The sequence below is a fragment of the Dromiciops gliroides genome, chromosome 1 (assembly GCF_019393635.1).
Source record: "Dromiciops gliroides isolate mDroGli1 chromosome 1, mDroGli1.pri, whole genome shotgun sequence".
Classification (NCBI taxonomy): domain Eukaryota; kingdom Metazoa; phylum Chordata; class Mammalia; order Microbiotheria; family Microbiotheriidae; genus Dromiciops; species Dromiciops gliroides.
In genome coordinates, this window is record NC_057861.1 from 621524125 (window position 1) to 621538131 (window position 14007).

General features: G+C 35.6%; 1 protein-coding gene across 2 annotated transcripts in view; it reads left to right on the forward strand.

Annotated features, from left to right (window-relative positions):
- Window positions 1–14007, forward strand: part of ADCY9 (adenylate cyclase 9) — a 206077-nt gene that overhangs the window by 147773 nt on the left and 44297 nt on the right. The window contains exons 4-5 of one of the 2 annotated variants that reach the window (XM_043979127.1): window positions 4855–5075; window positions 9927–10029. In XM_043979127.1, coding sequence (XP_043835062.1) covers window positions 4855–5075; window positions 9927–10029 — 324 coding nt within the window. The remainder of the gene's footprint in view (window positions 1–4854; window positions 5076–9926; window positions 10030–14007) is intronic. The other variant, XM_043979128.1, reaches the window with a different exon arrangement.

Below are 14007 nucleotides of genomic sequence, written 5' to 3' on the forward strand. Positions count from 1 at the left end.
GGATTCAGGAGGACTTGAGTTCAAATCCAGTCTCAGACACTTGATACTTATTAGCTGTGTGACCCTGGGCAAGTCATTTAACCCTCATCACCCTGCAAAAACCAAATGTGTGTGTTTGTGTGTGTGTGTATAAATGCAGTCAAAAGAGGTAGAATCAGGCTTTATCTAAGGAAAAACTTCTTAACAATGAAGGCTACCGATTTTTACTGCCCTGCTCCTCTCCCATCTCTTCCCCAACTCCATAAGCCTTTTCCTGTTACTTTCATGTAGGATTTCATTTCTGCCCTTTCCCCTCCCCCAGTGAATTCCCTTCACCCCTCAATTTAACCCTAAAGATGTTATCATCTAGCTAAGTGATACAGTGGACAAATCATCACCCCTGGGCCCAGGGGGATCCCAGCCAAAACCCGGCCTCAGACACAAGACAGTCGCCTACTGTACGACCCCAGAAATTACTAGAAATAATGATTTTGGGAAAAGATTGTCTTCCTTTCTATCTATACAGTGTCACAGCTGCAGAGACAAAGACCTCTTCAAGCCTTTGACAATATGGAAGTAGGAATTGAAGATAGAAATGAAGTACATTAATTTCTGAACTCTTACCTGAAACCAAATATTATTTCCACTGTGATCTGCAAATTGAACAAAAGTTGATTTTTTTTTCTCCTCTCTCCCTGCAAGCACCACCACAGAGAACCAATTCAAGTTGGAACCAAACAAAGATCCATATTTTTTTAACACAGTTAAACTGAAATAAAATCACCACATCAAAATTAAAAAAACAAAACAAAACAATGAAGGCTACCCAAAAATAGAATGGTTTCCCTTAGGAGATAATGTGTTCTGACTCACTAGAGGTCTATAAGTGGATGACCATCTTTTAGGTATATCGTGTAAAGAAGACTGTTGTTCTAATACAGTTTGAGTTTAAAGTTCATCCAATCTGAGAGTCTGTAATTCAACATGATTCATACAAAAGTGCATATACATGTAATGTATAACTAGGTGAACAGCTGGTGGTGCAGTGGTTGGTATGCAGGGCTTAGAATCGGGAATACCTGAGTTTAAATCTGGCTTCAGATATTTACTAGCTGTGTAACCCAACAAGTCACCTAATTTCTGTTTACCCTATTCCTATCTATAAAATGGAGATCATAACAGCAGCTAGCTCCCAGATTTGTTTGTGAGGATCAAATGAGATAATATTTGCTTAAGAATCACTTAGCACATGGGCAGCTAGGTGGCGCAGTGGATAGAGCACCAGCCCTGGAGTTAGGAGTACCCGGGTTCAAATCCGGCCTCAGACACTTTAACACTTACTAGCTGTGCGACCCTGGTCAAGTCACTTAACCCCAGTTGCCTCACTAAAAAAAAAAAAAAAAGAATCACTTAGCACAGTGCCTGGCACCTAGTAGGTGCTTTCTAAATGCTTATTCACATTTGCTCCAACTAGAGTTAGTTACTGAGCAGTTTTGAATAAGTTAGAAATATCAGACCACATTTTTTGAGAACTTTTGACTCTGTTCACTGTTTTTATTGGACTCCAGGTTTACATCACTGATGATGATTCTCAGTTTTAGCAATTTCATGGAAAGAAATATGCTTTCACAGTCATGTAGAACTAAATATTAACCAGTATTCATCCATATAGACAGAAATGTCAGATGGTCAGGTTATAGTAGCCTCCTAATTTAACTGTGCTATCTTTGTTAATTTTTTTTCTATTAATCTCAGGGCCACATATTAGATGCCTGGACCAGAAAGGAAAATTAGGTTTGAATCTCATTTCTCTTATTAGCTGTATCGCCACAGGCAACTCAGTTAACCTCTCTAATATTCAGTTTCTTCACAAATAAAATGGTAACATTGATATTTGCTCTCTATAATGCACAAGGTTGTTGTAAGGAAAACACCTTGAAAATCTTAAAATGTAAATGTGAGTTATAACTGGAAAGACAGTTTAGTATAGTAGAAAGCACTAGAGTTAGAATCAGAAGCCCTAACATTCAAGTAGCTGTTTGACCATGAGCAAGTCACTTACAACTTTTGAGCCTCATTATATTTACTCATCTATGGAATTATAATAATAATGTTGGGGCAGCTAGATGGTGCAGTGGTAAAGAACCGGCCGTGGATTCAGGAGGACCTGAGTTCAAATCTGGCTTCAGACACTTGACACTTACTAGCTGTGTGACCCTGGGCAAGTCACTTAACCCTCAAAACAAAACAAAAACACCAAAAACCCATCAACAATACAAAACTTAAACTGCACTAAGAACTATAATAATAATGATGATAACAATATTTGTACAACTCAGTGTTGTGTGAAAAATACTTTATAAACTATAAATGGTTGCAGAAAACTATGATTATTTCAATAAGAGATAATGGGGAAATCCAGTCAAAGTAGACAGTAGGAACAAAATTGTTGAATTGGAATAATTATGCCATGTGCAAAGGATACCGAGAAGACCAACCTGATTACAATAAGGGTAAGTTTTAACAAAAAGCAGCAAGTTTGGTAACTTAGAATTCATGGAAGCAAATTCTAGAGTCCCCCCAAAAATCAAGAAGAAGAGTCTAAACATGATTCAGAGAGCAATAGGGAGCCACAGTAAGTCTTAAGCAGGGAAGTAATATGAAATTAGAATAAGTTTTGTAACTATGTGCAAAATAGATTGGATTGGAGAGTAGACTAGAATAGAGAAACAATTTAGGAGTCTATTATTATCTAGTTTAAGGTAAAGAGGGACTTCATTAGAGTCATAGATTCTCAGATGGAAAGGACGTCTGGACGTAATAGTACAACTTCTACCTCAAGAAGCTCATCTACACTGCTTATGCCTAGTGTTAATCCATCTAGTACCTAAAGTGTTGGGAGAGCTCATTATCCTTTGAGACAGGCCATTCCACTTTCAGATAACTATTAGGAACATTTTCATTTTGTACATTTCAAATCTGCTTTTCTGCCTCTTCCATCCATTAATCCTATCTTAGTTATGCCTCAGGAAATAAGCAAAATGAAGTGAAGCCTTCTTCCATTGACAATACTTCAAAGGCATACCTTATTTATGTGAAGATGACTATCAAATCCCACCTAAACATTCTCTTCTTCAAACAAAAATTTACCATTTTCTTCAACTTTGGAAGAAAATTTTTTTTCCTATTGACTTTGGAAATAACTGTATATATTTGTGTTTACTCATCAATGTAAATGTTGTATATGCCCAGTAGGATATTGGGTCCTTGAGCACTGTTTCTACTTTTGTATTGGTAATCCTTGCTTTGTGCCTAACACATAAAAGATACTCTATAATTCTTGTTGAATTGAATTGAATTCCTCAGTCTTGATCTGGCATCATTTCCCATGATCTCACTGTGTGTGGTACCCAGAGCTAAACACAAAACTCCAGAGGTTGCCTGACTTGTATGAGGGTCATGGAGCTTTTCTCTTCCCTCCCCCTGGATACTGTGCTTCTACTAAAGCCAGAGCTCTTACTACATGTTTCAGGTACTTTGTCACATCTTGATTTATGTGGAGCTGGCCTCTCCACATGTATTTGTGCATTTGAGTAAAAACAAGTATAGGACTTTATATTCATTGATGAGATCTTTGAGGATACCCATTCTTTTCAATTCATCAAGCACTTTTTGTGTGCCTGCTATGTCTGTCCAAGGCAGTGTGCTCGATGCTGAGGATACAAAGACAAAGCGAACTCTATCATCCATTGTATTAGTTCTCATTCAGAAATGGGGAGGGGGCAGCTAGATGGTGCAGTGGTTAAAGCACTGGCCCTGGATTCAGGAGGACCTGAGTTCAAATCTGGCCTCAGACACTTGACACTTACTAGCTGTGTGACCCTGGGCAAGTCACTTAACCCCCATTGCCCCACAAAAAAAAAAAGGAAAAAGGAAAAACAAAAACAGAAATGGGGAACTTTGGAAGGGTCTCTCCAATGGGATAGAGTGTTTAGTTTGATGAGTGTTGGGTTTAAAGTGATTGCAAAATGTCTAAGAACACATAGACCAAAGCATTTGGGAGATGAGACTGAAGCCATTGTGAAGACTGGGCTGAGGAGGCTTATTTATTATTATCATCAGCCCAGATGCAGCCTGAAAGTGAGACCACGAGCTTACTGAGGAAATGATTGCAGTAACAGCAAAGGGCTGAGGCCAGAGCTTCAGGGGACATCTCCAGTTACATGGTGAGAGGAAGAGGGGTTAGCAGAAACAGAAGGAGCTTTTCCAGAGGAGAACCAGAAAAGTGCAATGTCTTTAAAATTAAGAGAGGAGGAACTTTCAAAAAAGATATGACTCTATATTAGAAAAGGTTCAGGGGCAGCTAGGTGGCACAGTGGATAAAGCGCCGGCCCTGGATTTGGGAGTACCTGAGTTCAAATCCAGCCTCAGACACTTGACACTTACTAGCTGTGTGACCTGCGCAAGTCACTTAACCCCCATTGCCCCACAAAAAAAAAAAGAAAGAAAGAAAAGGTTCACCAATACAGGGGCATATAACATTTTTAATGCCATAAATGATCAAACTGTTAATCTACTTATGTTTAATATTCTATCAGACAGTGGTATCATAGAACCTTTTTCTTTAGAAGCTGGATGTATTAGGTTAGGAATGTTCCATAAATGTTTCTTAACTTTGTCATGGATCAAACATCCATAAATCTATCCAGATCCTTAAGAATTTGTATATTTTCAACCAGTATGACATTTCTGAATAATAAATTCTGTATATTCATAAGCCTTTATGTAAATATGCATATAACACCTTCTAAAATATACATAATATGCCTATACTGAAATATTTAAATTTCTGTGTTTGTTATTCTTGTTATGAAGCAGGCTTCTGGAGGACATAGTCCAAAGGCCCAAAATGGACTTTTGAATCCTCCTCAGGAAGAGAAGCTTACCAATAGCCAGACATCACTATATGAGATGTTACAAGAAAAAGGAAGATGGGCAGGGGTGAGCTTGGATCAGTCTGCTCTACTTCCATTGAGATTCAAGAACATTCGAGAGAAGACAGATGCTCATTTTGTTGATGTTATTAAAGAAGATAGGTAAGGTGGAACTGATTTAAGAATGCCTCCTTTTTTGTTTAGCAACCTTAAAAAAAAAAGAACCTGACCTGTGATTTCATTGGTGTAGGGATGTACCAATGCAAATTGTCAGCTGCTCTGCAACCTAGAGGCTTAACACTAAGAGGGCAAGGGATCTTCCCAGAGTTACCCAACCAGTGTACATCAGAGATGGAACTTTCTTGTGTTCTTTATTATGTGCACCCTCTCTAGGCATATACATATGACTTGAACCCAATATGCAAACATCTGAATTTACAGTTAAAAAGGATTTATTTATATTACAAAATGATTCTTCACTTAAAGATTTTCTCTCAAGATTAAAAAAAATATCCCCAGGCTTCCCAAATTGTATATTATTCCCAAATTGTATTATTATTGTTGTTGTTAATAATAGCATTTATGTTGTATTTTAATGTTTGCAAGCACTTTACATATGTTCATTCATTTGATTAGTTAAAATTTGGCATATGCACAACTATTTTGGAGCAACTATCAAGGCAAAAATAATGTTCATGTACATAGAAAACTGACTATAGTAAGTACTCCCTAATAAAAAAGTAATCTGATAGCATAAAATTAAAATTTCAAAAACAAAGAAAAAAGCTTTCTTTTAAGTTCCTCATAATTTATCAAATGGGAACAAAGTGCTCTTGATTTTTTTTAAATGATCATAAATTTGACAAAAACAAACAAATGTTCAAAGTTACATAAAACCCCTAACATTTAGCAAGGGTTAACCAAATGAATTAACAACAAACAATGATTTTTTTCTGTCCCTTTCCAAATTTGTAATGAAATTTTACAACCTTTGACTAAAATCTTTTCTTTTTTTAAAAAAAATTATATCATTGTTAGCACAATGGTTGGCATACAATAAGCATTTAAGAAATGTTTTACATAACTATGTTTGCTTCATGTTATACCAATCCCACATTGCAACACTTTCACAGGTCTCTTTACGTATTTCTTTGTATGCTTCATAATTTATTATTCCTGTGACACCATGATATTTTAATATATTAATATGACATTTTTTACAACTATTCCTCAAATGTTAACACATGGATTGTTTCCAATTTTTGCTATTACAAATAGCTACTTTGCTATGACTACTTTTATACAAATAGGTCCTTTTTATGATATTATTAGGATAAAGTTGTAACAGCAGAATCTTAGAATAAAAAGATAAGATCACTTTTTTTACTTTAATTTTACATATATTGCCATATTGCTATACAAAATGGACTAGTCTCTCATCCTACTAATGATGTATTTGAATGACTCTCCATAGCCTCACCAATATCGAATTATACACACACACACACACACACACACACACACACACACACACACATATACTTTCTTGCTATCCTAGTGTGTATAAAATGATGCCTTAGGAGTAACATAAAAGGGAGGGAAAGGACAAAAACACCTATGAAGTTGAAATTATTGTATGAATTTTTATACTTTTGGAAGTGTAACTGCTGTTTTATTGCCACATTTCCCCCCAGAAGTCAAATTTATCTCCTTTTGTTGGCAAATACTTAATACATTTATTTTTGTATTCTGTATGTACATCGTTATTCTCCATACTTTTTCCCTAATTGGAAGGTATTTTGTAACTGAAACAAAAATAGAAAAATATGACACTGAACCTTTGGAGTGGAGAATTTTCCTTTCTGTAATTATTTTAAGGGCAGTATCTTAATGTAGTTGTCTGGGACCTGAATTTTATTGCCAACTTGTTATAAAACTTTAGGCAACCTCTTAACCTTAATCTCACATAATCTTTATGGGTCTCATTTTCCTCATTCTTAAAATGAAGGAGGTTGAAGTAGCCAGACATTCTTTTATAGGACAAGGGGTAATTCTCCTTGAAGCTGCTCTTTTCTGTATCTTCTGTGGCTTTGTTCTCTCTGTCTCTCTGTCTCTCTCTGCCCCCTGCCCTCCATGGCTGCATTGTCTCCTACTGGTCTCATTCTTCCTGTGACATGGTCAATTCAGGGGGCTGGAGGAGCAGAGGAAAAAGAAGGGGAGAAACTCCTCCCTCCAAGAAGATTCCCTTTCAGAAACCTGAGTTCAGAAACCTGAGTTCTCCACTACTAGGCTGCTTCCCCAATGGACTGACTTTTGCTGAAAGTTCTTTAGCTATTTACAGCCCCCAGATGCTAGCCCTGATCAGCCAATAAGCTATTTCGTTCTTGACCTAAAGAGTTTCACACCTCATTTTAAAAAACTATAGTGAATGAACTATTATGTTTACAAATTTAAGACTTCATCAAGACCTTACAACTGATTATATTACATTGAGGTAGGGGTGTAGAACACTCCCTTTCCCTCTATCCCTAGCACTGGCATAAAAGATATTTAGCAGTAGCGTATTTGAAATCAGATGGTACAGAGGACATCTAGAATTCTGTAAGCTTCTTGCTAGTAAGTATTCATTTTATTTGTGTCCCAGTATAGTAATCTTTATACTCGATACATAGTAGGTACCTAATAAATATTAGTTAGGGGCAGCTAGGTGGTGCAGTGGATAGAGCACTGGCCCTGGAGTCAGGAGGACCTGAGTTCAAATCCAGCCTCAGACACTTAACACTTACTGGCTGTGTGACCCTGGGCAAGTCACTTAACCCCAATTGCCTCACCAAAAACAAACAAAACTAATAAATATTCGTTGATTGATCAGCCTTCCTGATTTGAATTAAAATTATAAAAATGGCTTCCTTTTCCAAGTTGATTGTGTCCAGTCCAATCTTCTTATACATTGGAAGCATAGAAAAAACTTTCCTATAAAAAGATCTTATTGACATTTAGCATTAAGGGCAAAGTGTTCCACCCCACCCACACGGCACATGGATATCCTAGTGACTGGTAATATAGCCCATGTAGGCCAACTCCCTAGCTTCAGAAAGGGGTGTAGCTCAGGGTTTGGCAGGGCTGCAGCACTGGGCAGAAGTGGTGATGCTACGGTTTTCTGCTCTCTGACTAACCGGCCAGTGTTGAAAAACCATCCAATCTACTAAAAACATGCAGTGTTGCAGACTTCCTTACACGCCTTGCCATTCTAGGACTCCTTTCATTCTGGTATCTTCAGAGTGGAGAATTGTTGCTGCTGCTGTTGGTGGTGGTGGTCCTTCATTCTCAAAGAGGACATCAGGGTGATGTCATGATTTGCACTGAATTGGACTTAAGTGAGGGAGGGCTGTGCAAGGCCATCAGCCTCACTCTCTCCTTCATCTAGGTCCAGTGGCAAGATATGTATCAGGAGGACTAGAGATGGTCCTGGATGTTTGAGGCAATTAGGGTTAAGTGACTTGCCCAGGGTCACACAGCTAATGCGTATCTGATGTGAGATTTGAACTCAGGTCCTCTTGACTCCAGGGACAGCGCTCTATACACTGTATCACCAAGCTATTAATTGGATCATGGACTTTAGAGTTATATGGGACCTTTGAAGCCATTTGACCTAATGTCTTCATCCTGTAAGAAAGGAAAACTAAAGTTCCCAGAGGTGGAGGAGCTTTCCTGAAGCCAAACATTGAGTAAGAGTCAGAACCAGAGCTAGAACCAACCCAGGAAGAAAAAGTCCTTTTCCTTTCCTCACCCCACACCCATAGGTGTGCCCAGCTTAAGGGCCTTCCTCTACCAAATGAGAGGCTCTAACCAGACACTGTTATGTTCATTTCCACCTGAATTTTTATAATTATTCTGCCACACTTACTAGCTGTGTGACCCTGGGCAAGTCACTTAACCCACATTGCCCTGCCAAAAAAAATTAATAATAATAATTACTCTGCCACATAAAAGCGAAAGTTTCTGTTGCCAGTAATTCATTTAATAATGTAAGGGTTTTTGTAGTTTAGGAGTTTGTACAAAAAAATTTGATTTGTATATAGTTATATCAGGCAATTGAGTTTTATCATGATTTATCAGTCTTAATGGCACATAGGACAGTTGCATCAAAAATTATGCCCTGGGCAGCTAGGTGGCCCTGGATTCAGGAGGACCTGAGTTCACATTCGGCCTCAGACACTTGACACTTACTAGCTGTGTGACCCTGGGCAAGTCACTTAACCCTCATTGCCCCGCCCCCCCCCCAAGTCATGATCTGTAGTGACTCAACTTAGCTGTAACATCTTCTATTTTGTAGCCTGGCATTCACTGTTAGTTAATCTTGTTATTGTTTAATTAGTTAGATAACATTGTCAGACAGATGGACTTGGAGCAAAGACCTACCTAGTTTCAAGTCATCTACTGGCTGTGTCTTCTAGGCAGATCACTTAAACTCCCAAGACTTTAGGCAACTCTCTTAAGACTCCAAGTTGCAAAGAATGGACTGGCCTGCATTGGTAGAGGGAATTTCCTTACTAGGATAGCAGGCCCCATCCCTATTGCCACTTCAAAATTATTTTTTAATTTGAATTTGAAACATCCATATAAGCACTTTCAGAATAATAACAAAAAGAGCACACAAGTATTTTGCATTGTCTTGCAGGATGTTTGTGGAAAAAATAAACTAACTGTATATACTTTCTTGTAATACCAAATATTGCTAATATGTTTTCCAGAGTAAGATTCAGTTGTTCTATGTTATAACTACAGCTAATGGTCTTTCTTTAGCACTTGAGGAATATAAAACACAATTATGTTTAGGCATATAAAGGACTTGTCCATAGAAAAAAAGAACAATCTTAAGAAAGAACAATTATACAGGAAGTTTAGACATATGTGATGACAACCTTTATAAATGACAACTTTGTAACCATTTACAATATTATTTGTAGTCAGTATAGCTACTATTTTTATTTTCTTGATTCTCATTTCTAGCCTGATGAAGGACTACTTCTTTAAACCACCTATTAATAAATTGAGTTTGAATTTCTTGGATCGGGATCTAGAGATGGCCTACAGGACCAGCTATCAGGAAGAGGTAACTTTCCCTTTATTTTTAATAGCAATTTTTTGTTGCTATTGTGCAGCATATTAATAATTTTGTACCTGAGAACCTTTCTTTATTGGTTAAAATGTAAATGATGATGATGTTTTATCAGTCCCTGCTATCTAGTCATCCCCTGAGAGAAAATCCCCTAAAGAAAAAACAATTTTTCATCCTTCTAATCACCCAGAATTATATTAAAGAAAGAAACATCTATCTATTTAGAGCTTATTATGGTATGTAGTATGGCATCTTGATCTGTTCCTGATTTCTCTAAGACTACTTTCCAAATGTTCGTTCCAGCAGTTAAAAAAATTCTTTACCTCAGTAATTTGTGTTCTTGGGTTTATTGAATACTATGCTACTGTATCTGATTTATTTTGGATATTGCTCCCTAATCTGATGACCTTTTTCTGTTTTTACCAATACCTAATAATTTTTATGATTACTGTTTCTAGTATAATTTAAAAGCTGATATTGTTAGATCCTCTTCCTTGCCATTTGTTTTCACTATTTCCCTTGAGATTCTTGATCTTTTAGTCTCTTAAATAAATTTTCACCTTTTTTTTTCTTTTTTTCTTTTTTTTGTCCTTACTAGGACTGAGGCAATTGGGGTTAAGTGACTTGCCCAGGGTCACACAGCTAGTGTCAAGTGTCTGAGGCTGGATTTGAACTCAGGTACTCCTGAGTCCAAGGCCAGTGCTTTATCCACTATGCTACCTAGCTGCCCCTTCTTAAATAAATTTTATTATAGTTTAGTCTAGTTCTATAAAATAGTTCTTTGGTAATATTCTATGGCACTGAATCTATAAATTGATGTAAGTAGTGCTGCAGTGTTTATTATATTAGCACAGCTCAAACATTAAATCTTCAATTATTTGCCACCTATTTCTGTAAAAAGCATTTTTAAATTGTATCTATATAATTCCTGTTATGTGTCTTGATAAAGAGACTCCCAGACATATAATACATTCTATAGTAATTTTAAATTGAATTCCTTTTTCTTTGCTTCTCTTTTTTGGTGGGGAGGGGTTGTTTGTAATGTGTAGAAAAGCTGATGATTTTTTTTAATGTCCTTCTACTTTGTGAAAGATATTAATTATTTATGTCAATTTTAGTCAAATTCCTAAAGGACTCTAAGTAAATCATCATATCATCTTAAAAAAGTGATAATTTGGTTTCCTTTTTGCCTATGCTTATTCCTGAATTTCTTTTTTTTTTGTCTTACCACTATACCTACTATATATAGAACTATATCAAATAATAGTGATGACAGTGGACATCCTTACTTTACCCTTTATCGTACTGGAAAAACCTATAGTATTTCTCCATTACAAATGATGCCTGCTCTTGGATTTAGATAGATACTATCTAACATATTAAGGAAAGATCCATTTTTTCCTTTGCTTTCTAGTGCATTTAAAATAAAAGAGTATTGTATTTTATCAAAAGCTTTTTCTATATCTATTGATACTATCTTGTGATTTTTATTTTGTTTTTATGATTCATATTTATAATTTTCCAAATGCTAAACCAAACTTTCTATATTCCTTGTGTAAACTGAACTATGTCACAGTGTATAATATTTTTGTTATATTCTACAGCCTCTTTGGCAATGTTTTGTTCAATTTTTTGCAACAATATTTACTATCAATATTGGTTGTTGACAGGGGTTGATAAACTACAGCCTAATCATGGGCCAAATCCAGCCCACTATGTATTTTTGTATGGCCTGTAAGCTAAGAATGGTTTTTATATATTAAAGTGCAATAAAACTTTAATTTAAAATGTAAAAACCAATCTCAGATTATAGATATGCAAAAACAGGTAGTGGAGCAGATTTGACCCTTGGGCCATAATTTGCCAACTTCTTGCCTATAGTTTTCTTTCTCTGATTTCTTTCTCCCTAATTTAAGTAGGGTAATATTAATTTCATAGAAAGAACTTGTATGATGCTATCATTCCATATTTTTTGCAAATAACATGTAAAATTGGAGTTATTCTTTGAATGGTAGAATTCTTTTTTTTTTCTTTTAATAAGACTGGTTCTCCATATCTTTCCCAGACTGAAAATGTAGATACCATTCATAAACCCAATCCCAATACTGATTGGCACAGAACCTTTAACCTGCTGTTTCCTACATGGGCCCCTTCTTAGGCAGCTTGATGGAACTCCACTCCCAGGGACTCATCATATTGTTGCCAGACTTAGTATGGACACCCGATCAGATTAGCCCATTATAGCTCAGAATTCCTAAATTTAAGTGATTTGCCAGCCTCAGCCTTCCAGCAAGGATTATAGATTCACCATCACACTTGATCTAACATTCATTTGTAAATCTATCTCCTCCTGAGATTATTTTCTTTGGGTGTCCATATGTGGCTTCTTCAATTTCTTTTTCTGAGATTAAGTTATTTAAATTCTCTTATTTTTTGTTCTACTAGTGTGAATTGTTTATATTTTTGTAAATGTCCACTTCATTTTAGTTATCATTTTTGCGGGCATATAATTGATCAAAATAGTTTATAACAATTTTATTTCTTCTTTATTTGTTGTAAATTATCCTTATTCATTTTTCATATTGACAATTTGGTTTACCTTTTTTCTTATTCAGATTAGCTAGTGGTTTGTCTTTTTTTTTTAACAAGCCCCTACTTTTATTCATCATTTCAGAAGGTTTTGTTTTGTGTTTTTTTTTCAATTTTGTTGACCTCCAATTTCCAGAATTTTTATTTCTATATTTAGCTGTGGTTTTTTGTTTGTTTGGTTTTTTGGTGGGGCATTGAGGGTTAAGTAACTTGCCCAGGGTCACACAGCCAGTAAGTGTCAGGTGTCTGAGGCTGGATTTGAACTCAGGTCCTCCTGAATCCAGGGGCAGTGTTTTATCCACTGTGCCACCTAGCTGCCCCACTTTCTTAGTTTTTTTAAGTTGCATTCTCAATTCATTAATCTGTTCTTTCTTCTGTTGATGAAAGTGTTTAGAGATAAATTGTCCCCTAAAAATTGCTTTTTATACCAAAAAATGGGTATATCTCATCATTGTCATTTTCTTTAATTAAATTATTATTTTTATGATTTGTTTTTTGAAACAAAAAATTCTCTAGGATTGATAATTAAACCTCCATTTAAGTTTGAATCCTTTCTTCAAAGGCTCTTTAATGATTTTTTTATTGCATTGTGGTCAGCAAAGTCTGCCTTTCTGCATTTAGTTGTGAAAGGTTGGGTTGGTTTTTTTGCTCTAACACTGATCAATTTTAAAATATGTCATGCACAGCTAAAAATTAATACTGTCCTTCTTGTTCCAATTTAATAATAATAGAGATATGTTATAATTAAATTTTTGCCTAAAGTTTTATTAAGGATTTTAATTCTTTTTTATTTATCTTTTTGTTATATGTATCCAGGTCTGTATGGGGCATATTGAAGCCTTCAGCTATGATATTTTTGCTATTGATTTCTCCCTATAATTCAGTGAACTTTTCTATTAAGTATTTAGATACTATGCCATTAGATGCATATGTTTATTATTGATATTATTTATTTCTATTTTAAGCATAATATATTTTTTCTGCCAATTTTAAGTCAGTTTTTTCTGTTGCCTTGTCTGAAATCATTATTGCTAACTCTTGCTTTTTAAAAATTCCTCTGAAACTTAATAAATTTTGATCTGGTCCTTAATTTTAACTCTGAAAATTTGTATGTTTTAAGTATGTTTCTTAAAAACAATATATTGTTGGATTCTGCTTTCACATCCATTCTACTACCCTATTCCATTTTCTGGGTGAATCATGCCATTCACCTCTCTACTTTTAAGACTAGTTAGATAGATTTTGGAGGGGTTTTTTTAGGGAATTTGGGATAAGAGCAATAGTTGGTGAAGAGAGTTAATTCAACAAACATTTAAAAAACATCTACAATGATTCAGGCATTGGGCTAACCCCCTGGAATCATAATTTCAAAAATTAAACAAT